At 32.2% G+C, this 26,388-nt stretch overlaps 1 protein-coding gene across 2 annotated transcripts; it reads left to right on the forward strand.

Moving 5' to 3' along the window:
• Window positions 1-1,066: 1,066 nt before the first annotated feature.
• On the forward strand, window positions 1,067-2,937 carry LOC148761750 (desmethyl-deoxy-podophyllotoxin synthase-like). 2 transcript variants are annotated; one of them, XM_088808355.1, is made up of 2 exons: window positions 1,067-2,083; window positions 2,224-2,937. In XM_088808355.1, exons 1-2 carry the CDS (start codon window positions 1,187-1,189, stop codon window positions 2,842-2,844), a joined length of 1,518 nt encoding a protein of 505 aa, XP_088664481.1. In that variant the 5' UTR covers window positions 1,067-1,186; the 3' UTR covers window positions 2,845-2,937. The 2 variants fall into 2 exon arrangements, with proteins under 2 accessions (XP_088664481.1, XP_088664482.1); XM_088808356.1 differs by having other exon boundaries at window positions 2,233-2,937.
• The last annotated feature ends 23,451 nt before the right edge of the window (window positions 2,938-26,388 follow it).

Raw genomic sequence — 26,388 nt, forward strand, 5'->3', positions numbered from 1 at the left:
GGCATGACTTGGACAAGCTATTTAATATCTTTTTCACTTGCTCAATTTTGGAGAAAGATTTCCCAAACAATTGTTCAAAAATCAAAAGGTTATGAATTCATCGAGTAATTAACAAGTTGAACGAGAAACACTGAGTTAACAAAAAACCAAAAACACGTGAGAGATGAGAGGAATTGCAGGAAGCCTTGCAAAGTCACAGCTCACTTTTTATTAAACAAATATAGTACATCTAATTACAAGAGAGAGAAAAACATAAAATATAAAAAACCAAAAACACGTGAGAGATGAGAAGAATTGCAGAAGCCTTACAAAGTCACAGCTCACTTTTGATTATGCAAATATAATATTTCTAATTACAAGAGACAAAAAAACATAAAATACCAAGTGATGTGTCTAGTACTTAGTGGCCTATAATGTCATAACACGTAGCCAAACTACCCCAATAAAAATATTACACTAACTGCAAAGTTGAATAAAAAACTGACAACACAATATTAAAACATAGCAAATGATAGAGACTTTAATCTTTTTCCATGGTGCAACAGCTGTGGGGCACGACTAACACCAGGATTTTATTCTTCTGGTCCAACAAGTCGAGCCATGGGTAAATCTTAAGATTGAAAAAGATAACTTTACACCTCTTTTTTTCAATAGTTTCACGTGTAAATCTTTAAGCCAGCTAGACAAGAAAAGCTTTAGCTTTCCATTATATAGTAGTTACAATTTGCTTGTTCACAATTATTGGTAGGAAAGTTAGCATTTATTTTTATAATAGTAAATATTTCTCATTATATCAAACAAAATTTACATTTTTCCATTATGGTTTTGCTAATTCTAGTAAAACAAAACGTAAAAGATGTACCTGAACATTTAACTTATTAGTTGGTACATTATCCCTTACTTAAAGAGTAAAGTTTGAATCTTTTATCTAATTATAAAAAAAAAAATGCAAAAGGCCATTTGGTTGGAACATATAACATGCAAATATCAATAACAGCACTGTTCTGCTGTTGACAAGATATATGAAATGAGGCCACTAACAGCAAATTAAATACTTTCGGCACTGCGTTTTCCCCATAGTTTCACCCCAAGTCTCATCCCTCCAACCGCAATTTCCAAGTAAGAGAGGAGATTCATAATCAATAAAGGAAATTTCCCCTCCATTTAATTCTTTCCCATTGCTCGCATGGAAAACCAACTTCCCTTTCTCTTATTCCTTCTTACCCTTTTGTTCGTCACATTCAGGGCTTTGAGGACATGGACGACTACCAAATCTAGTAGCCTTCCATCAACGCTACCACCTGGTCCTCCAAAATTACCTCTGATAGGAAACTTGCACCTTCTTATTGGGACTCAACCTCATCGCTGCCTTGCCCGATTGGCTCAGAAGTATGGTCCAGTGATGCTTCTGCAACTTGGGGAAGTATCAACTGTTGTGATTTCTTCACCAGAAGCTGCTAAACAGGTGATGAAAACCCACGACTCTGTTTTCTCTGAGAGGCCTTATCTCTATGCTGCACAGTTCATAACTTACAACTTTAGAGATATTGCATTTGCCCGTGGAGATTACATGAGACAAATACGCAAAATTTGTGTGCTGGAGCTGTTAAGTAAGAAACGAGTTCAGTCATTTAGACCAATCAGGGAAGAAGAAATATCTAATTTAGTAAGAACCATCTCATCGAAAGCAGGATCGCCTATTAACCTTAAGAACTTCTTGTACTCTTCAGCACTCAGCATACTCTCCAGAACAGCCTTTGGTGGGAAATGTAAGCACCAGGATGCATTCAAGAAACATATCCCAGACATTATAGCGTTGTTTGGAGGTCTCAGTATTGTTGATGTCTATCCTTCCGTTAAATTGCTCCATCTGATCAATGCCATGAGGCCTAAAATTAAAAAACTGCATAACAAGGTAGATGAGATTCTGGAAAGCGTCATTCAGGAACATAGAGCTACAAAATTATCAACAAGGACAGGAGAAAGTGAAGCAGACGATCTCGTCCAAGTCCTTCTGGATATTCAGGATCATGGAGACCTTGAAGTTCCCTTATCAACCAGCAGCATCAAAGCTATTATTCTGGTTAGTGAATTCAAAGTCTGTTCCTTTATAGTCAATTGCTTCGTTTTGTCTCTTTTCTATATTTTGGCTGTGTGATCATAATGTTGACACTCACAAAATCAGCCTTTTGTGCATGCTTAATTGAAACTTAATAATCCTAGCTATTTCAGGATATGTTCCTCGGCGGGGGTGAAACCTCATCTACAGTTGTAGAATGGGCAATGTCAGAATTATTAAGAAACCCTGAAGTATTGAAAAGGGCACAAGCAGAGGTGAGGCATGTCTTTGCTGGTAGAAGAGATGTTGATGAATTAGGCATTCATGAGTTGAAGTACCTCAGACTAGTTATCAAAGAGACACTAAGATTGCACCCTACAGGTCCTTTGCTACTTCCAAGAGAATGCCAAGTGAACTGTGAGGTTAACGGATGTGTCATACCTGCCAAATCTAGGGTCATAGTTAATGTATGGGCAATAGGACAAGATCAAAATTACTGGGCTGAAGCTGAGAAGTTTTATCCTCAGAGATTTTGCGATAGTTCAATTAACTATAAAGGAACAGACTTTGAATTTATTCCATTCGGTGCTGGACGGAGGATGTGTCCTGGTATGTCGTATGGTATTGCCAGTGTAGAGCTTTTACTTGCAAATCTGCTCTACCATTTTGATTGGAAGCTTCCCAATGGAAAGAAGCCTGAAGATTTAGACATGACTGAGCTTTTCGGTGCTACATTGCAAAGAAAAGAAGATCTGTGCTTAGTTCCCATTCCGCATCATCTGTGACTTCAAATTAATAATTTCTACATACTTAAGCAAAAATGATAACTATAATGTTCCTTTCATGTTTGAGACAAAACTTCACATGTATTTCAGTTTAACAACTCTCATTTAGTATCTTTGTTATTGTAATAAAGTATAAATTTAATAAGAAAGCTTTCTTTCATAAAGTTTACTTTTAATTACTAGTTTTACTTCAATGATGTATTCCAACTGTTATAGCATGTTTGGTCCCTCTATTCTCCCAAAAACTTTCTACCTATGTTTGGTATGTTTATGGAGGAAGGAATAGCTAATACCACCTTTCCCCATGGTATTAGCTATTCCATGGCCATGGGAATAGAATTCAAAACATTTTGAATTAAAATGTCTTCACTTTCTTTGAAAAATTACAATCCTAAACTTATAAAAATAATGTTTTACATTAAAAAATTAAAAAAATTAATATTTTAATATTTTAATTATAATAATATTTAAATTATAAATAAAATATTAATATTTTAAAATATTAATTATAAAACTTTAAAGTGAAAATATAAACTAAAATATACAAATGAAAAATAAATAATAAAAAATTATACTAATACTTAATAATAATTTATTAAATTACTAAATTTTAATTTTAATAAAAATAAAATTAAATGATTAAAAAAGAAAAAATTTACTTAATTTTATCTTTCGGTATAAATTTTACTAAATTATATAAAGACTTTTTTTTGTTTTTGATGAAAATAAATCTTATTATAATAAAAAATTTAAGTTTTCAATTATATATTAAAAAATATTTTGAGTTTACAAATTAATTAAAAGTATTAATATTTTAATCATAATTATAGTTAATTTATAAATAAAATATTGATATTTTGTAATATTAATGATTAAATTATAAATAAAATATTAATATTTAAAAAATAAAATAAAAAATAATAATACAAATAATAAAAGGTATTTTTGTCTTTGTATCTTTTATCCTTTTCTTATTCTAAAGTTATTTTTACCAACAAAATACTGTAATAAGTCACAATAACTATTCCTACTCTATTTCATTTATCATAGCAAACTAAATAATAACTATTTTATTATATTCTCATCTTATTCTATTCCCACGGAATAGTTATTCTATTATATTCCTATCTATTCCGTGAACCAAACGTGTAGTTAGCTCCCTAAGTGCTTCTGTTTTCAATACTTTGCACACTGTTAGATTTAAATGTGGTGTGCTTACATGACATGGAATTATTTTAATTATTTTTGAATAATTAGCAAATATTTAATTAATTAATGTTGGATATTGTTATGATATTTCTTAATCGCATAATTGAAAAACATTTGAGATAGGATATAAATTAAATTTAACTTGTTTAAATTTAAATAAAGATTATCTATGTAATAATCTCTTACATTTAAATTTAATTTTTTTAAATTTAAATAAGAATTAATTACATTTAAATTTAGAAGATATATCCTATCTTTATATCTCTAATGTCTCTAAAAATACTGAACAGGCATACAAGTTTTTTTTCACACAACCAAGAGTGAAAGTGAGATGTTTTGTGAGTTAGAAAAACCAAAACAATTTCTCTCATTCTCTACATTTTCTCACATTCTCTTCATTCCTGGGGCACCATCAAGATTATAAGGTTTTGAAACGTGTAATTTGTCACGTGCTAGCTTTGGCTGTTGAAGTTAATTTCAAAGAGTAAAAGAAACATGTCCAACTAGTAGTTTAACTAATCTTGAGTTGTTGAGAAATAAATGGAGTAGTTGTGGATTTTTTTGAGATAATTTCATTATTTGTTGCTAGAACATAGGAAAAGTCAATTAGAGTCAATGTTATAAATTGTTAAGGCATTCCAGCAATAAGAGCATCATTTTTTTATTCAATTACTGGTACTTGGAGGTTTTTTGGCTCCTTCGAAGTAGCTACCTGTTTACTTACTTCATTAAAAATAGGTGGACGTAAAAAGCTATATTCAGTACCAACTTCTTTTCTTCTTATTTCTCGTCTAGCTTCAAGGTCTATTACTTTTGCACGCGACACTTTGGTATTAGAGCCGAGTATGGAGGAGCAATGAATGGGCAGTATCAAGAAAGTGGTTTCCTCACTTGCTGCAAGATAGGAGAGACCTTTTAAGGAAATGCAATAGATGTTGCTACCATGAATGCAAGGTTTGATAGCCTTTAGTCAATCTAGAATCAAGAAGTAGTAGAGAGTTCTTTCAACCAAAGCAGAATTAACGACGATCGATTTAGTAGAGAATAATTTATGGAAACCAACTGCTTACCTAGTGATAATTCTATGATTTAGAGTTATTTGGACTTAATTTTGAGAGTGTTTTAGCTTAGTTCTTATAGCAATGCATAGAAATTCGTAGGTTTTATTTACTTATTTTAAATTAGTTAATTTAGGTGAGTAAATCTAATCTTAGTTAATTTTATACTTAATTTGGTGTTAATGTGATTAAGATAGGTTGTTATTGATTTATGTGTGCTTTTCTAAGTGCTTAATGAAGGAAGAATTTTAATGGAAGAAGGAGAGCAATTTCAAGGTGTAGACTTTCACTGCACATGTTTTGATATTTCGACCATAACTCTCTACAAAGCTTCAAAATGAGATGACTTTTGGACCATTGGCAAGATAAGCGAAAAAGCTACAACGTTAATGTTTACGACTTCGCCTAATTTAGTGTGAAAGGTGGTAAAAAATCTTGTTGAAGTTTGAGCACTACAACAATCCTAGAGCAATTACAATTTCTGTTAATTAATTGGTCAAGGCTATGGCCCACATAGTTTGATGAGGAAATCCTAATTGGAATTGACTTCTTTCTTCACCCAACTTGGCTTAAGTTCAAAGCCTAATAAAAACAACCTTTCAGAAGATAACGAAACATTGGATTGAAAGTAAAGAATCAAGCCGTAAAGTTATTGAAGCTAAGAAGAATTTGAAGGATTCAAGGAGATTTGCAGATCAAGATTACAATTCTTGTTTTTTTCTATCTTTTTGTTATTCTCTTGTTTTCTTGGTTTTGTTTTTAATGTTTAAACTTTATTTAATGGTGATGTGTGACTTGATGGGGAACTAATTTAATTATCTAAGATTATGATTAAACTCAATACATAGTCTGATTTATTTATCTTTCTTTTGCTTATGTTTGATAGATTTAAGTTGTTTATTTTATTTTGTTCTTAATGCTTCTAGTTGCTTGATCACCAATTAGATTGATTTGGAAACCTAGGTTAAACCTTGACAAAGGAGATTTAGGTAGACCTTGAATAGAATAGCATGTGATCGAATGCATTTAGTTGATTAAGTAGTTTGATTTGCATACAGTGTAAAACCCGACCCTATAAACACATGTCATGACATAAATGCACAGAGTAGCATGTTATTACGCTAGGAAAGCTCCTAAGAATAGACGAAACTCGGTATTGTACCTAACGGTACACTTGGGTTAATTTAACCTCGAACTAGTTCAAATAGGAATCGTAGGATGAAATTTAATATTTTACAGTCCAGGAATGACTAAAAATGATTGTTCGGAGTTTGAGGGTTCATTTGGGGAAAAATTGAAAATTTTGATGTTCAAGGGTAAAATCGTCATTTTGCCACCTAAGATAATAATTTGATCATGGAGTGAAATTTTTTACCAAGATTAACTATTTGGAGTATAATTTAATGATAGGAAGTGAAAATTTTCAATTTCGGTAATTTTCGGAACATAAGGGCAAAACGATAATTTTGTCGCCCTAGGGTAAAACCTTAATTTTCACCACCAAAAACTTGTCAAAATCATAAGATTTATTTATTTTTGGTATGAATTACTATGGTATTTTAAGTGGTGAAAAATTGAAGTTTAAAGGACAAAATTTTAAAAACGGGCCAATGGAAAACTAACACATGGCACTTTTTAATGATTTAATATTATTTTAAAGGAAAATCAGCCCATTTAAACTCCACATCAGGTGATGGTCGGCCATAAGGAGAAAATAAGAGAGAAAATAGAGAGGAAAGGAAGAAAAGAGAAAAACCAAAGGAAAACTAGAAAATTCAAAGGGGAATTCACGTTTTTCATCCGTTTATGCGTCTAACAGTAAGATTTTTCGACTTTAGCTTGATTTCTACCTTTCCTATGCCTTTGTTTCCATTTAGCATGCTTGAGGAGAGAGATCAAAAAGTGATACTAAGGGCTGGCCGAATTTCAAGGGGAAGGATTTTGAAATTTTTATGTTTTGATTCTTAGTTAAATTGATAGTTTTAGTTAGTTAAATGTGTATAGAAATCAAATAGGGCAAGAAAGCATGAAATTTTCATAATACCCACCCTTGGCCGAATATTCAGTGATGTACAATGATGATGAACTAATTTTTATTCTAAGAGAAATGAAGAGAAAATCATCAAAAATGGTTAAATGTGATAGAAAAACAAAGTGGAAAATTAACCGAGTAAATGCCCCATTTTGACCGAATTTTTCAAGGAGGAAAGTGAGCTGATTTTGGTGATTTTAGAGGGTTATTGGCTGATATTTAATGGTTAGAAATGTTGGAGAGAAAATGGGACAATTTAGAGCTAAAATGGAGCGCGTTAACAATTTATCGGGTAAAGTGCCAAAAATAGGTTAATACTGCGTTTAAGCCGTTTTAGGCTATTGCATTTCATATCATGCATTAGTATAGGATTTAAGTAAATTATATAGTGATTTAGCATCAATGTGGTGAATTGTATAATTTTTGCAATGTGTCAAGGAGGAGAGCCTTCCGATAAAGGCAAGGAAGCCGTACCCGACGAACAGTGATCGAGGCACCTAGAAAGCATTTTATTTGTACAAACGGTGAGTAAACCTATTATTATTGTAAATTATCTAGAGTTTATTTTTAAATGCTCTTTATGTATTTTATGAAACGAAAATGAGATTAAAATGGGACTTTTGATGTTTTAGAAATAAATGTGACAAATAAATATATTGTGTTGATTATTTGAAATAAGAAACTTTTGATCATGAAATTAAGTAATTGGAGGCTGCTAATTGTCTTGAAAAATATATTTTTCTATGAATGGCTTATGATATATGAGTGTATGTGGCTATATTTTATAATTGCATTGAGAATTTGTGTAAAACCCGACCCTATAAATACATGTCATGACATACATGCATTGAGTAGCATGTTATTACGCTAGAAAAGCACCTAAGAATAGACGAAACCCGATATTGTACCTAACGGTACACTTAAATTGATTTAACCTCGAACTAGTTCAAATAGGAATTGTAGGATGAAATTTAATATTTTATAGTCCAAGAATGACTAAAAATGATTGTTCGGAGTTCGAGGGTTCATTTGGGGTAAAATTAGAAATTTTGATATTCAAGGGCAAAATCGTCATTTTGCCACCTAAGATAATAATTTGATCATGGAGTGAAATTTTTGATCAAGATTAACTATTTGGAGTATATTTTAATGATAGGAAGTGAAAAAGTTTAATTCTGGTGATTTTTGGAGTGTAGGGGCAAAATCGTAATGTTGCCACCCACGGACAAAATTTGAGATTTTGAGAGAATTTAGATCAAATTTGACAAATTGGAGAATGGTATGAGTATAAGGGGTGAAAAATATGTCTATGGGCAATTTTTCAATTTTTGGGGCAAAAAATGTAATTTTTGACTTTTACGGGGGTAAAAGTGTAAATTTCAAAAATTACTCCACCGAGACTTTGGATGAGTCTGAGAATTTTATCTAAGCTATGAATATATGAGACAAGTGTATGGTGAAAATTTGGAAACAAATGGATGAAATTTTAAAAATGGGCCAATGGGAAAGTGACATGTGGCATTTTTAATGATATAATATTATTTTAATGAAAAGTCAGCCCATTTAAACCCAAATTTTAAGTGCTGGCCGGCCATAAGGAAGAACAAGAGAGGAAATAGAGAGGAAAGGAAGAAAAAAAAGAAAAACCAAAGAGAAACAAGAAAATTCAAAGGGAAATTCGCGGTTTTCGATCGTTTACGCGTCTAACGGTAAGTTTTTCGATTTTAGCTTGATTTCTACCTTTCCTATGCCTTTGTTTCCATTTAGCATGCTTGAGGAGAGAGATCAAAAAGTGATATCAAGGGCTGGACGAAATTCTAGGAGAGAGAAATTGAAATTTTTAGGTTTTGATTTTTAGTTAAATTGATAGTTTTAGTTAGTTAAATGTGTTTAGAAATTAAATTGGGCAAGAAATCATTAAATTTTCACAATACCCACTCTTGGCTGGATGCTCAATGCTGTACAATGATGATGAATTGATTTTATTCTAAGGGAAATGAAGAGAAAATGATGAAAAACGATTAAACGTGATGGAAAAACAAAGTAGAAAATTAACCGAGTTAATGTCCCATTTTTGGCCGAATTTTCCAAGGAAGGGAGTGAGCTGATTTTGTTGTTTTTAGAAGGTTATTGGCTGATATTTAATGGTTAGAAATGTTGGAGAGAGAATGGGATGATTTAGAGCTAAAATGGAGCGCGTTAGCAATTTATCGGGCAAAGTGTCAAAAATAGGTTAATACCGCGTTTAAGCCGTTTTAGGCTATTGCATTTCATACCATGCATTAGTATAGGATTTAAGTTAATTATATAGTGATTTAGCATCAATGTGATGAATTGTGTAAATTTTTGTAATGTGTCTAGGAGGAGAGCCTTCCGGAAAAGGCAAAGAAGTTGTACCCGACGAGTAGTGATCGGGGCGCTTAGAAAGCTTTTAGTTTGTACAAACGGTGAGTAAACTTATTATTATTGTAAATTATCTAGAGTTTATTTTAAATGCCCTTTATGTATTTTATGAAATGAGAACGAGATTAAAACGAGATTTTTGATGTTTTAGGAATAAATGTGACAAATAAAAATATATTGTATTGATTATGAAATTGAGTAATTGGAGGCTACAAATTGACTTGAAAAATATATATTTTCCTAGGAATGGCTTATGAGAAATGAGTATATGTGGCTATATTTGGTGAATGCATTGGGAAATTTATGTAAGTTGTTTTACTATGCAGGCTGGATAAATAAATAAAAGCCACGTTATACTGTCGAAATTTTATTAAAATTGGTGGGTTAGTCACTACAGTGACGGGTTTCCGTGGACTGCCTATTAGAGGGGCACGGTAAACCCAGTTATATAGTTACTCCGGTTGTAGAGGCGAGGAGGGTAACTCCTGGGGTAGTATTAGAGCTCACTTCACGTCGAACCCCCACGTGAATGTGTAACTCGGCCAACGCCAAGGAACGGCTGGTTTTTAAAAATAAAAATGTGTTTCATGTGTGAATATTTTAACACCCTTGGCGGACTCGGTTAGATGCCTCGGCCAAGGTATCCCCGAAGATTAGTTTTGGCTTGAGCCTTGTTTTAATAAAAGACATAAGCCTTAACAATTGTTTTGGTAAATTACAAATATTTTATGGTTTAAGAAATAAATTGAAAACATTATGAAATGGGTTGAAATTTGTTATTTAAACTTGCCTCCATTTTACTCGCCTTTAGATATTTATGATAATGTCTGTTTACTCATTGGGATTGCAAAATCTCACCCAACTCCTTTCCACAAATTTCAGGTTCAGTATAGACTGTAGATAGCTGATCTCATCGAAGACTACCATTGGATCTGCATTTTCCAAACCGTAGGTTCACAGTCCTCTTTACTTTTGTTTATTCGGGGGCCCTCTTGTTATTGTAAATTAAATTAATTATTTTGGCTTATTGTATTTCAGTATGTATAAATTTATTTAGCTTTTACGCTATAAAAATTATTCACGTATAACTCTATAAATATTGTTTTATAAGAAAATAGAATATTTTCCTTAATATTTCTTTTATTTTCTTATTATATTCAAATAACCGTAATTTCATTTTAAATGAAGATTTTAGACTTTTAAACTCATTTTTAATATGAATTATGTGTTTTGTACTTGTATATTACGTTTTAGCCAGTTTCGAAATTTTTGAGAAAAAAATGACCAAAATACCCCTGTGTGGCGAAAATTTTATTTTGATTGTTTTTGATCTAAAATAGTATATATTCTCTAAAATCTCGATATTTAACAATGATTGCTCATAGGAAAGGAAAGAAACTGATATGTAAGCCTTGCGGGGTTCCGGTTGGCATTCCGAATAATGAGTGTCAATTGGGACGTCGCGGCGATTGTCATGGGCCTGAGGCAGGTTCCGGGTCGTGACATTATGTAAGCTGTCTTTTACTATGTAGGCTGGGTAAACAAATAAAAGCCACGTTATACTGTCGAAATTTTATTAAAATTGGTGGGTTTAGTTACTGCAGTGACGGGTTTCCATGGACTGCCTATTAGAGGGGTACGGTAAACCCGGTTGCATAGTTACTCTGGTTGTAGAGGCGATGAGGGTAACTCCCGGGGTAGTGTTAGAGCTCACTTCACGTCGAACCCCCACGTGAATGTGTAACTTGGCCAACGCCAAGGAATGGTTTGTTTCCAAAACTAACATGTGTTTAACATGTAAATATCTTAACAACCTTGGCGGACTAGGTTAGATGCATCGGCTAAGGTATCCCCAAGGACTAGTTTTTGGCTTGAGCCCTGTTTCTAATAAAAGTCATAAGCCTTAACAACTGTTTTGGTAAATTACAAATATTTTATGGTTTAAGAAATAAATTGAAAACCTTATGAAATGGTTTGTGATTTGTTGTTTAAACTTGCCTCCATTTTACTTGTCTTTAGATATTTATAATAATGTCTTTTTACTCATTGGGATTGTAAAATCTCACCCACCTCTTTTCAAAATATTTTAGGCCTGTGGTAGCTTGTAGATACTCGATTTTATCGAGGATTCTAGTTGACCCCTCTATCTCACAGACAGTAGGTTACTATCACCAACACTTGGTGTATTTACGGGCCACTTGTCATTGTAATTATTATTGTACATTATAACTTTGTAAATTATTATATGTATGAATTTATTTTACTTCCACGTTACAAAAGATTACTTACACGTTTTTCTATAAATATTGTTTTATATAAAAATACTATATTTTAATCAATATTTTAAATAGTAACATTTGTCTATAAATTTTCTTTTTAAAAATAAAATAAAATAATTTTTGTCTTTTGATTTACTTGAGCTGGAAACGACTGGTAATTGTTTAAAACGGAATGTTTAACAACGATTGCTCACAGGAAAGGCAAGAAACTGATACGTAAGCCTTGCGGGGTTTCGATTGGCATTCTGGGTAATGAGTGTCAATCGAGACGTCGCAGTGGTTATCATGGGCCCGAGGGAGGTTTCGGGTCGTGACATACAGGGTATACATACACCTATAAGCCATAGGTAGCTAAAATTAGAGCACAAGCTTAGTGAATCTGTCTTTAATTTAATTTACATAGGCATATAGTAAATTAACTAGAAGAGATATTTTTATGAGAAACTCGACAAAGACTTGTAAATAATTTAAGAATCTAGGTTGGCAACTTAATTCATTAAACTAAGTTAAGAGAGGGAGATAATAATTAAATGAAGTATTGAGGGATATCATAATCTTAGGTCTAAAAGTCAATCAAGTTTAGCAAAGTAGTTTTGTTAAGTAAATTTAGAGTAGTTTTAGTTTTTCTGTTTTTCTTTTTAATTCAATTTTTAATGTTTGGATAAAATTAGGGCTTGTAATTTTAGTAATTAATAGTAAGAATTAATTCAATTCGCTGTGGGATTAACATTACTCATCATTATATTATCTTTACGATACTTGCATGGGTAGACAATTCAACAAGTTTTTTACATCGTTGCCGGAGAGTTGACTTTTAGTTCTTTCTTGTTAATATTAATACCAAGCATTCTTAATTTTAATCCAAACTCTTCTTTTCTTTAATTTTTTGGGTACTTTTTGTCATTTTATGTGAAGAGTTTAAAATTTGAAATTGTTCCTTTTGATCTAAAAAATGAAAAGACTTTTCGAAGACTTTAGAGAAAAATATAAAAAAAATTTTTGCTCCAAGTAAAACAATGCCTGATCAACAAGAGGAAGAGACCAAGTCTCTAAGGGATTATGTTGTCCCACAAGTACAAAATCTCCATTCTAGTATTCGAAGACTACCTATTTAAGCCAACAACTTTGAAATTAAGTCATCAATCATTCAGATAATTCAAACTGCTGTACAGTTTAGGGGTTTGCCTAATGATGATCCGAATGCTCATGTTGTAAATTTCTTAAAAATTTGCGATACATTCAAGGCTAATGGTGTTATTGATGATGCCATAAGATTGAGGCTTTTTCCTTTTTCATTGAAAGATAAAGCAAAGAGTTGGTTAAATTCGCTTTCTGCTAGTTTCATTAATACTCGGGATGATTTGGCTAAAAAATTCTTACAAAATTCTTCTCACTCACTAAGTCAATAAAGATGCGGAATTATATCACTTCTTTCATGCAATTTGATTATGAATCACTATATGAGGCTTGGGACAGGTATAAGGATTTAATAAGAAGGTATCGTCACCATGGATTACTTAACTGGCTGTAAGTTTAGACTTTTTATAATGGTTTGCGGGGATCTTTTAGAACTACCATTGATGCTGTCGCTAGAGGTGCACTCATGAGTAAATCTATTGATAAGGTTTATGATTTGCTTGAAGAGATAACTTCCAATAATTATCAATGGCCACTTAAAAAATTGGGTATAAGAAAAATTGCTAGAATTCATGAATTAGATGTGATAAATGTTGTTTCTATACAATTAGTTCTCTCACAAAGAAAATAGATAAAATGAGTGTTAATGTTGTTCAGGACTCCTTTATTACATATGAATTTTGTGGGGAAGAACATTCCAATGACAATTGTCCCATTTATTTGGACTATTGTCAATTTGTTGGAAATAGGCAACAAAACAATCCTTGTTCCAACATTTATAATCTTGGTTGGAGGAATCATCCTAATTTTTCATGGAATAAAAACTAAGGGTCTTTATCAGCATTTAAATCAAACTTTCCTCTTGGATTTCCATTTAAAGCCCCCATGCCAGAGAAAAAGCCTTCAATGGAGGATATGTTCATGCAATTCATGACAAAGACTAATGCATTCATGACAAAGATTGATACGTTTATGAGAAAGACTTATGCCTCCATTCAAAATCAAGTAGCTTCAATTAGAAATCTTGAGACACAAATGGGCCAACTTGCTAGTGCTTTACAGGCTAGACCTCATGATACCTTACCAAGTGTTACTGAACCCAACCCAAAAAGAGAATTAAAGAACATTGTATGGAAATCACTCTCCATAATGGAAAAAAGGTAAGTAATAAAGCTTTGAATTCTGAAATTTCAATTCAATATGATAAAAAGAAATTGAAAAAGATGCTAGAAAAGAAATTGTGGTTAAACAATTTACTAAAAATTCAAAAGAAGAAAAATCATAATTAAAACCTACTTCCACACCTCCATCACCTTTTCCTCAACGTTTCAAAAGCAAAAACTTGACAACCACTTCCAAAGATTTCTTGAGGTATTTAACAAGCTACACATTGATATTCTTTTTGCTGAAGCTTTTGAACAAATGCCAAGTTATTTTAAATTCTTGTAAGACATCCTAACCAAAAAAAAGAAATTGGAAGATTTTGAGACAATAACACTTACTAAGGAGTGCAGTGCTATAATCCAAAATAAGTTTCCACGAAAAATTAAGGATTTAGGGAGTTTTTCTATTCCTTGCACTATTGGTAGTTTTTAAATTTCTAAAGCTTTGTGTGATTTGGGCGCTAGTGTTTCAATAATGTCTTTGTCTATTGCTAGAAAACTTGGATTTAAAGAGATACAACTTACTATAGTTACCTTGTAATTAGTAGATAGAACAATGAGGCACCAAGTTGGGATTATAGATGATTTTTTGCATAAAGTTGGGCATATATACATTTCGGTAGACTTCATTGTGCTCGAGATTGAAGATAATGTTGAAATTCCTCTTATTTTGGGAATACCATTCTTAGCTACAGTTGGAGCAATTATTGATGTGAAGAATGGCAAAAAAACTTTCAAGGTTGGGAAAGAGGAAGTAGTGTTTAATTTGTTCAATGTAACTTAGTATCCCTATACAGATAGTTGCTGTAAAATGGATTTAGTTAATGGAGGTAAATGTAAGTGTCACGACCCTGAACTCCCATCGAGCTCGTGACAACCGCCGCGACGTCCCGATAGACATTCATTATCCGAAATGTCAATCAAAACCTTGTAAGGCTTAACATTAGTTTTTGTCGCTTCCCCTATGAGTATTAGTTACTACAATCATGTTTTGAGAGATTATAAACTATTTCCAAATCAAAACAATAGAAAAATAATTTTTTTCTCATAGGGGCATTTTGGTAATTTTTCTTAAAAATTTTGAAACTAGCTAAAAATGTAGTATGCGAGTGGAAATCACATATTTCATAATCAAAAATAAGTTTAGATATCTAAACTTTCATTTAAAGTGAAATTATAACTATTCGAATATAATTAAAATATTCTATTTTCTTATAAAACAATATTTATAGAGTTACCGATAAATAATTTTTGTAGCGTAAAAGCTAAATAAATTCATACATACTGTAATACAGCTAACCAAAGTATAAAATTTAATTGACAGTGACACGTGGGCCCACAAACAACCAAAAGTATAAAAAACGATAAACCTACAATTTTTAAAGATGCAAGTCCAATTGTAGCCCTCAACAAAGTGAGTTATCTACCGACTATCCTGAGCCTAAAACGGGTGGAAAGAAGGGTGGTGAGATTATATAATCCCAATGACTAAACAAATACCATCTAAAATATCTAAAGCTGAGTAAATGGAGACAAATAAAATAGTTTATCAAACTGTAATTCATCACCTTGCAACTCATTTCAACTAAATAAAATCAATTTATACAAATCGTGTAGTCAACATGGCTTATGAATTTCTTAAAACTTTGGCTCATGCCAAAATCATTCTCATACTTAGTTATCAGGGATACCTTGGCCGAGGGCTATCCCAACCGAGTCCGCCAAGGTTGTTAAAAAGTTATGTACGCATAAAATTATGTTTTTATTTTTGAAAACATAGCCGTTCCTTGGCGTTGGCTGATTTCACCCTCACGTGGTGGTTTGGCGTGAAGTGAACTCTAAAGTGTTAACCTCAGGAGTTATCCATCTGCGCCTCTCATACTGAGGTAAGAATATAATAGGGTTACCGTGCCCCCTCTAATAGGCTAGTCCACAAAACCCGTCCACTACAGCGACTAATCAATAACCCACCAATTCAATAAAATTCAACAGCATGACATGGCAATTTTATCATTATCTAGCCTATCAAGGCAAACAATTGTTTATACATTTTCAACACAAATACCAATTCAGCCATTCATGCCAATATTGTCATAAGCCAATCAATTAGAACCATAAATTCACAATACATCAAATGGTCTCCAATTACTTTATTTTCAAAACCATCATTCAATTTCAAGACAATTTATAAAATCATTTTATTTAAACACATTTTATTTATAACACATAAAGATTTACCATTTAAACTCATTTTCCATAAAATCACAAAATCGGATAAAAACCATTTTAGATAATTAAGACGATAGTAAGGTTACTCACTGTATCAGGAGTTTGAAATACTCCTATTCTCAATCCTCTGACACAACGTCTTTACCCTTGTTAGAGGGCTCACCACCTATATACAATACATGACACATAATTCAATATACTATGTCATATCATTATAAATCTATTTCAGGCTCTTGAATAATGCATGAAATGGAATGCAAATTGTTCGGATTATCGTCTGAACACGGTGTTCTACACAAATTCAATTATGTACCTAAATAAAACAATATTGGCCTAATTCAATCTATCACCTGATTAATTGGCCAATACGTCCAATTCAACTCCAAATAATTCCATTTTTCTCCCAATACTCCAAATCATCAAACAAAAATTAAATAACTTGAAATATGGTAAAATCATCCTCACATTTTCTCTTGGAAAATTCAGCTATGGTGGGTGCATCAACACTATGATTTTTCCTACTTGATTTTCTCACCATAATTCATCATTTCCTAACCAATTCACTTTAAATAAAATCAAATCCACCATAGGAAAGATTCGGCCAATGGAGGTTCTTGAAGGGTATACGATTTTTTCATGCTAAACATTACCATTTTCGGTTTCCACCACCACAGTTCATTAAATTCTAACTAAATAACATAAGACATCACAAGATTCATCTTCAATATTGTCTTTATGAAATTCAGCCAATGAAGAATCCATGAAGAGCATAGTGATTTTTCTTACTTGTTTTCCTTCAAAACATGATAAATTAACTATAAACACTAAAATATCTCAAAATCTAACCAAATAAATCATCAAATCTTCTCTCTCTAAATTCGGTCAGCCATGAATCCTTCATGATATCTTGTGATTCAACCATGGAAAATGCAAAATAATGCATGGGAAAGGTAGATCACAAGTCAAAATCAAGAAATTTTACCTTTGATTGCTTGATTACTTGAAATCCACCAATTTCCCTTGAATTTTCAACCTAGGGTTCTTGTTCTTTCTTTGCTTCCTTTGTTCTTCCTTTGGCTGGCCATATGAAGAGAAATGGGTTGATTTTGTGCTAATTTATAAGGAAAATAATAAATGGATGAGAATTTGACACATGTCACCATTCCATTGGTCCATGTGTCATACTTACCCATTAAGCAATCTCTCTCCACCACTTAAATTTTCTCAATTATCCATGATAATATTGGGTAAAATCCATGTGTTGGACAAGTGTTGGGTGGTGTAAAATTACAATTTTGCCCTTGGGGTGGCAAAATGACTATTTTACCCTTATGCTTCGAAAAATGTCGGAATTAAAATTTTTCACTTCTTAAACTCAAATTATACTCCAAATGATCAATCTTAGTAAAAAATTTCATCCAACACTCACATCTTAACCTTGGGTAGCAAAATGACCATTTTGCCCCTAGGTTATGAAAATTCCAATATGACTCGAAATCGATCCTCGAACTCCGAATCACCATTTTAAGTCATTATGGGGTTTTAAAATTCTTAATTTCATCTTAAAATCTGTATTTGGACTAGTCCAAGGCTTAATTCAACTTAATTGTACCATTTGGTACATTGCCGTCCTTTAACGATTTTTGACGTACCCAAGTAAGCAAACATGCATTCTCATGTAGAAATGGCATAATAAACATATTGTAGAGCTAGACTTGACAGTAAGCCTATTCCACCACCTTCAATGAAGCAAGCGTCAACTTTTGAGACAAAACTGCCACCACTTTCCAATTATCTTGACTTTGTGATTGGACAGTGAGTAGTATTTTCTTATTCACAACTCCATCTTTTACCATGGAATCTTAAGCCATATTGGGGGAAACCTTCAAGGTGGTAAAAATTCATCCTTATGATGTAATCAAGATTTATAGTGGGTTTACCAGAGCAGTCAAGGTCAATAAAGAAAGTCTAGAGTCACATAAAGTAGCGCAAAACAAGGTGTCATAGTCAAGCTAATGACTATATATAAGCACTTTTTGGGAGGTAACCCAAGCACTTTAACTTACTCTCTTGTATTTTCTTTATTTATTTAATTGTTAAATTATTAACACTTTATTTTTATTTTACAAGTAAATTTAAATCCCTATAAAAAATGTAAAAAAAATTCAAAAAAAATTTTTAAAAAAGGGGTAGGCTGCAGCCTCCTAGACTCTAATTGACGCTGGCCATGGCCTCCCGGACTCTAATTGATGTGGCTGTGGCCTATTGGACATTAGGTTGAGGCCTCATTTTGAAAAAAAAAAAGAGAAAAACCATCAAAGCGGTGGCTCCCCTATAGGAAAGTCACAGCTTAATGGCCTACGAGAGTGAGGGTGTCACGACCCGGTACTCTCCTCGAGCTTGTGACAACCGCATCGATGTTCCGATAGACATTCATTACTCGGAATGCTAATCGAAACCCCGCAAGGCTTTAATATCAGTTTTCTCACCTCCCTTGAGAGTAGTAGTTGATAATATCATATTTTAAAAGATGATAAGCTATTTCCAAACCAAAACAATAAAGAAAATAATTTTGGTCTCACAGGGGTATTTTGGTCATTTTTCCCCAAAAATTTCAAAACCATCTAAAAATGTATTATATGAGTGAAAGATACATATTTCATAATCAAAAATAAGTTTAGATGTCTAAAACGTTCATTTAAAGTGAAATGATAGCTATTAAGATAAAATAAAAATATTGAATAAAATATTTCATTTTCTTATAAAACAATTTTTATAAAACTACGCGTAAATAATTTTTGTAGCGTAAAAGCAAAATAAATTTGTACATACAGTAACACAGTGAGCCAGAGTGTGTAACTTAATTTACAATGACATGTGGACCCTCGAATGACCAAAAGTAACGAAGGTTGTGAACCTACGGTTTTTGAGGATGCAAATCCAACTGTAGCCCTTAACGAAATCAACTATCTACTGACTATCCTGAGCTTGGAATGAGTGAAAATGAGGGTGGTGAGTTTATATAAACTTAGTGAGTAAACAAACATCATCTAAAATATCTAAAGCTGAGTAAATGGAGACAATTTAAAATAGATCATCATAAAATGGTTCATAACCTCAAAACATATTTCAAATCATCCAAACCAGTTACATTTCATCCAAAATATACATCGAGGCTTATGAATCTCTTAAAAACTTGGCTCGTGCCAAAACTCATTCTCGGGGATACCTTGATCAGAGGCATCCAATCGAGATCGCCAAGGCTGTTTAAAAAGTCATATACGCATAAAACACATTTTTGCGTTTAAAAGCACTACCGTTCCTTGGCGTTGGCTGAATTCATTCTCACGTGGTGGTTCGACGTGAAGTGAACTCTGAAGCTTTACCTCAGGAGATACCCTCCGCGCCTCTCGTACTGAGGTAAAATAAAATGAAATAGGGTTTACCGTGTCTCTCTAACAGGCTAGTCCATAGAATCCCGTCCACTACAGTCAGCTAATTGATATCCCACCAAATCAATAAAATTTTAGCAGCATAACATGGCTAATATAATATTACCAGCTTGTCAAGGCAAAGCAAAATAGTTCATATATTCAACACAATTTCCAATTTAGCCATTCAAGCCAATATCACCATAATCCATTCAATTCAAACCATAAATTTACAACACAAACAAACAGTTTCCAATTACTCCATTTCTAAAATCATCATTCAATTTCAAAATGATTTATAAAACTCATTTCATTTAATCACATTTTACTTATGAAAATAAGGATTTACCATTTAAACTCATTTTTCTATAAAATCACAAAAACGAATAAAAACTACTTTAGATAATTAAGATGATAATAAGGTTACTCACAATATTGAGAGTTCGAAATACTCCTATTCTTGGTCCTCTAGCACAATGTCTTTGCCTTGTTAGAGGACTCACCACCTATACACAATACATGACAAATAATTCAATATATTGTGTCATATAATTATAAATCTATTTCAGGCTCTATATGAATGCATGTGGTTGTTTGGATAGTCACTGAAAAATGGAATTCACGTTGGTTCAAGGGTGATCGCAATGGATCAGTTTTCAACCTAATTCTAACTCTTCACCTTTGATTTAACCAAAACATCCAAAGTAACTCCAAACAAATTCATTTCAATTCTAATACTCCAAATCATCAAATATAAGCTAGATAACATGAATTATAGCAAAATCATCCTCAACATTTTCTCTTGGAAAAGTCAACCATAATGGGTGCATAAACACTATGGTTTTTCATACTTGATTTTTACACCATAAATCATTAATTCCTAACCAAATCACTTGAAATAAAATACAATCCACCATCCACATACCATAAGGAAGATTCAGCCAATGAGGGTGATGTAAGAACATGAATTTTTCTTGTTTGCTTTTTATGCTACACATCACCAACCAACTAAAAACACTAGAATAACATGAAATCTAGCTAAATTCAAGATCAAAACTCCTCCCCTCATGTCCGGCCAGCAAAGGTATCCTTATGCAAACTTGATTCTCAACCATGAAAAATGAAAAAGGATGCATAGGAAAGGTAGATCACAAGCTAAAATCAAGAAATTTTACCTTTACTTACTTAATTCCTTGAAATCCACAAATTTTCTCTTGAATTTTCTAACTAGGGATTTGTTCTTTCTTTCTTTCCTCTTTTCCTTGGTGAGGCCGAACATGAAGAATGAATAAGAGAGGTGTGTGCTAGTTTTTAATGTAAATTATAAAGAAATGAAAACTTGCCACTTGTCACCATCCCATTGGTCCATTTTTAAACTTAATAATTAAGCATTCTCCCACCACCACATAAAATATCTCAATTATCCAAAGTATAATAGGTAAAATTCAAGGGCTTGACAAGTGTTGGGTGGTGTAAAATTCCAATTTTACCCTTGGGTGGCAAAACGACCATTTTACCCCTATGTCATGAAAATTCCAATTTGACTCCGAATCAATCCTCGAACTCCGAATCACCATATTAAGTCATTCTAGGGTTTTAAAATTCTCAATTTCATCTTAAAATCTCTATTTGGACTAGTTCGAGTCTTAATTCAGCTTAGTTGTACCACTAGGTTCATTACCGACTTTTAACGATTTTTCGGGGCTTTCCAAGTAAGCAAGCGTATGAATGACATGGAAAATAGTTTATAGAGTTGGGCTTGACTGAGGGTCGTGACCTTGCGGGTTTTTATAACATGGGCCATGGCTCCCATTAAGGCCAGGCCATTGCCCCTATTGATATGAGTTGCTAATAATGGGCAACCCATTACCCAAACAAACCCCCCTTTTGTTTGCACTGCCATAATAAGGAAGCCTTCACCTTCCAATATAAAACCCCCCTTTTCTCACTATAGCTCTGTCCCATTTTTTTATGCAAATATTTGGACTTTTCTATCTTCTTTCCTACCTATTATTCTCCACTCACCATTATTCCCTTTTCATTTTCATTCCTCTATACCCATTACCCAAATTTATTTTCAACACCTTTACTGAAGATTTCAAGTAAGTTTCAATATTTCTTTTATTTATTTTTTATTGTTATTATTTTTTTCTTTTCTTTTTTTTTATTTTTAAGAAATTTTGTTAACTTTCTTCACATTATTTATTTTCTTGAGAAATTGTGTTAGTTATTGATGATTCTTGAGTCATTGTGCTTAATTATTTTTTAGTATGGTAGATTTTTTAGATTTGTGCTCTATAATTCTTTGGTAACTTGAAATTAGGACTGTGGAAAAATTGAGAATGGCACCTGACCAAGCAAGACAAAATTCCAACGGTTTGTTTGATCAAATCCAATATAATCAACATATGGACCACATGTTTCAATCTTATGCTGCTTTTATGGGAATGGACATGTCTACTCTTCCACTAGCATCTAATCCTCCTAGGGGTGCCAATAAGGCAGAAGACAATGAGGACAATGATACAGAGGATGATGGAGATGAGAAGGAGAATTAGAGTTTCTCCAGATTCATCCAACCATCAGAGAAGTATTCTTTACTTTTCTTTTATTTTTTTTAACATTGAGAACAATCTTTAGTTTAAGCATGGGGGGGTGAATTTATTTTTCTAGTGGTGAATATTCTATGGAAGTTTTAGGTTTAGTTTTATTTGCATGCGTATCTAGATTTATAAATAATTTACGATTAGTTGTTAAATGAATTTCTTATTTGTTCAAATTTTAGCAATCTAGAATAAAGTTGTGCCAATTTTTCGATGATTTCTTTATCCAATGATGATAACTAACCGTTTTGAATTCTTCGCTTCTAGTGAATTAGGTTTTTGTTTGGATTCATGCAAAATTTTATTATTAAGTATCATTGTTAGAATGTGATTTCAACAATTTTGAGCACTTTATCTTTTGCTTTGAATTATTGTGAATATCTAGAGAAGGTTTATATTGATGTGAATTTTCAATTATGTCATGAATTCTAAATTTTACTTGATTCTTTCTCGAGGCAAAATCCTAAGTAATACTTAGTTAGGGAGATGATTTAGGCCACCTTTGGACCGTTTGAGCCTAAAAAGCCAATCTTGTTAAATCTTTATCTCTAGTGTATCCCTTTTAGCTTAATTTCCCTTTTCTTTATTTAACTACATAATAATTGAGCCTAACTCTATATAAAATTTCCAATTTTGCAACTCTCATTCCTAAGCATGTATATTGTTTTGGGAAATATAAATTGAGCTAAATGTTGAAAAAGGTGGAAAGGTGATGTTGATGTGAAAAAGAAAAAGTTCAAAATATGAAAAATAATCCCAGTACCTACAATACAAAGAAAATAAGTTTAGAGTTGTGAAATTGTGAAAAAAAAAATAAAACAAAAGATGTTGAATGAAAGTAAAGTTCAAATGTGAAGGAAAAGGTGCACTTGGAGAAGAAAAATAGAGCTCGATATATAGGTCTTAGAATAATTATGTGCTTAGGGTGATTTGAGCCACATTATTATCTTAAATCCTAGCTTGACCCTGGGCATACATTACAAGTTGTATAAAGTCCTATTGATTCCAAGCTTGGTGTTAGTCTACGTTAGTGGAGAGAAAGATGAAAACTAAACCTATGGAGTTCTAGTACTTATTTGAAATTTGTGTTGGCATAAACTTATCCAGATACCATGATATTAATGGTAAAATATTTCACACACACAAAAAAATCTATTCGAGAATGTGCTTGCATTGGAATTGAAACATGAATTTGAATGATGCCTATATTTTTCCTTAGGCTAATGATTGATAGACATACTTTTGAGGAAATTATGGAGAATCATTGAGTTGATGCACTTTATCTCTAGTAGGAGTAACTATACTTATTTTGTTTTCACCATCTGAAATTTATTTTCGTAAGTTAGTTTTTTTCTATGTTTTGCTTGAAGACTAGCCCAATATTAAGTTTGCGGGTGTGATAACTCTATGATATAGAGTTATTTGGACATAATTTTGATAGTATTTTAGCTTAGTTCTTGTAATAATGCATGAAAATTAGTAGGCTTTATTTAACTATTTTATATTAGTTAATTTAGGTGAGTCAATCTAATCTTAGTTAATTTTATGCTTAATTTGGTGTTTATTTGATTAAGAAAGGTTGTTATTGATTTATTTGTGCTTTTGTAGGTGTTTAATGAAGGAAGACTATTAATGGAAGAAGGAGAGCAATTTCAAGATGCAGACTTCCACTGCACATGTTTCAGTATTTTGACCACAACTCTCTCTACAAAGCTTCAAATGAGATGATTGTTGAACCATTGGAAAGATAAGAGAAAAAGTGCTACAACTTTCATGGCTACGACTTTGCCTAGTTCGGCATGGAAGGTGGTCAAAAATCTTGTTAAAGTTTGAGTACTGTGTCAGTTAAAATCCTACTACGCAAGTATACGTATCGAATAGATAGTATATTAGCTAGCAAGGTATCAATCCAATGGAGAATTAATCTAAAACTTTACTAAGTACTAAAATTAGAATAATTTAATCTTATCCAAATAATCAAAATTAAATAATTAAATAAAACTAAAATTAAAACCAACAAGAAATATCAAAATAATAACTTGAGAAAATATCAAATAAAAAAAGCTTAGGATTACAATATCCCTCACACTTCATCTAATTCTTACCTCTCTTACTTAACTTATTTCAATGGGTTGAATTGCTAACCTAGAGTCCTAAATTATTTATAAGGGTCTCCCAACTCAACCTATAAAAATATCTATTTTAACCAAAACACTATTTCCCTATGTGATTTGAAATTAAAATAGACTCATTAAGTTCAGGCTCTAATCTGGCTACATACGGCCTATAGGTATATCCCTATCCTATAAGCAAATCAATTAATTTGATCATATGCTATCCCAATTTTAGTCTACTCTAAACTCCCTTTCCCAAGTTTGTTTAGGTTCCGAGATCAATTTAATTGGTGATCAGACAATTAAAAGCAGTAAGAACAAATTGAAATAAACAATTCAAATCCCATTAAAATAAGTAAGAAAGAGATTTAAAATTTAGCCTACATATGAGTTCAATTGCAATCCTAGAAAAAGAAAATTTAGCCATGCATAATTATAAAAATAAATAACATTATAATAAATTTAACCACTGAAAGTAACAAGAAAATTAAAAGCTAAGGAAGAACACAAAACAATTATTGTCGGCTTGATCTCCAAGTTTCAGCCTCAACTTCTACTTTCTTGAATCTCTCAAAAGTTCTGCCCCTAATGTTATTAAACATATCCTATTTATACTAATAGACTTAACCTAAAGTTCCTTCAGCTGACCTAGGGGTTAATTGGGCTTAAAAGTGTAATGAAGGCCTAAAAATTAATTATCAGTTTTTACAAATTTTCATTCCCGGTATAGTACGTCTAGCCATTTTCCAATACGATTGTTTCTATCTTCAAAGCAGAAATGTGCAAAGTAATCTGCATAAAAGTTGTATCTCTATCTCTTAACTTTCCACTGGTCAAAGAATCACATCATTTGGAGTTCTGTAGCTCGAGATATGGCCAAAATACCAAAGTATATGCAAACAGATTTTTGGGTCTGTCTACACCTTACTTTCCAAAAATTAAGCCCAATCACCTTTAATCCTACAAAAGAAATAAAAACCAATAAATAATAACCAAATTAACAAGAAAAACATAAAATTAAAGTAAAATAATTCTATAAAATAGAATTATCACACCCCCAAACTTAAGATTTTGCTAGTCCTCGAGTAAAAGAAAATCACAAAAGAAAACTGAACATAAAAAAATGCTTGAACAAGAGATAGAAATACCAAATCATGATTTCCCAATTTTTCCTCAGAAATTAACTCCAATTCTAACTTAAGGTAACATACAGCTAATCCTTAAATTCATGCATCAATTCAAGTGAAAACTTATTTTTCGAATGGACTTCCGTGTGTGTGTGAATGCTCTCTTACAAAGAATATCATGCAATTCAAATCAATTTATGCCAAATCTAAGCATAGATTACTACTAAGATTCCGTAAGTTTGCTTTTCATCTCTCTCTCCACTAATGTAGATGAACACTTATTCAAGGATCAATAGATCTTTATTAAGCTTGTAATGTAAGGCTAGGGTCAAGGTATGATAAAGGATATATTTAAGCTCAACTTCACCCTAAGCACTTAATCAATCTAGATCATATAAAGAGCTCAAAAATTTTTTTTAAAGCACCCCCAAACTTGAAGTAAACTTTCCTTTGTACCACAGAATTTATTCTTTTCTTTTCTCTTTTTTTTTTCAACCCCCAAACTTATTTTTGACAATTATAAACTAGGGGTAATTTTGCTAACAACCATCATTTTTTTTTGCACCTTCTCCCTCACTTTATTCTTAAGCTCAAATCATTCCTTAGAAAGATTAAAATACTTAAAGGGTGAAAGGTTCAAATTGCTGAAATTAAATAAACAGGCCAAGGCTCATATAACTGTGTAATTATAAAGAAAAAGTAAATTAGGCTCAGAAAGGGTGACTAAGGTTAAATATAACAAGGTAGGCTCAAAAAGGC

The sequence above is a fragment of the Theobroma cacao genome, chromosome 7 (genome assembly GCF_053813885.1).
Source record: "Theobroma cacao isolate CCN51 chromosome 7, ASM5381388v1, whole genome shotgun sequence".
NCBI lineage: Eukaryota > Viridiplantae > Streptophyta > Magnoliopsida > Malvales > Malvaceae > Theobroma > Theobroma cacao.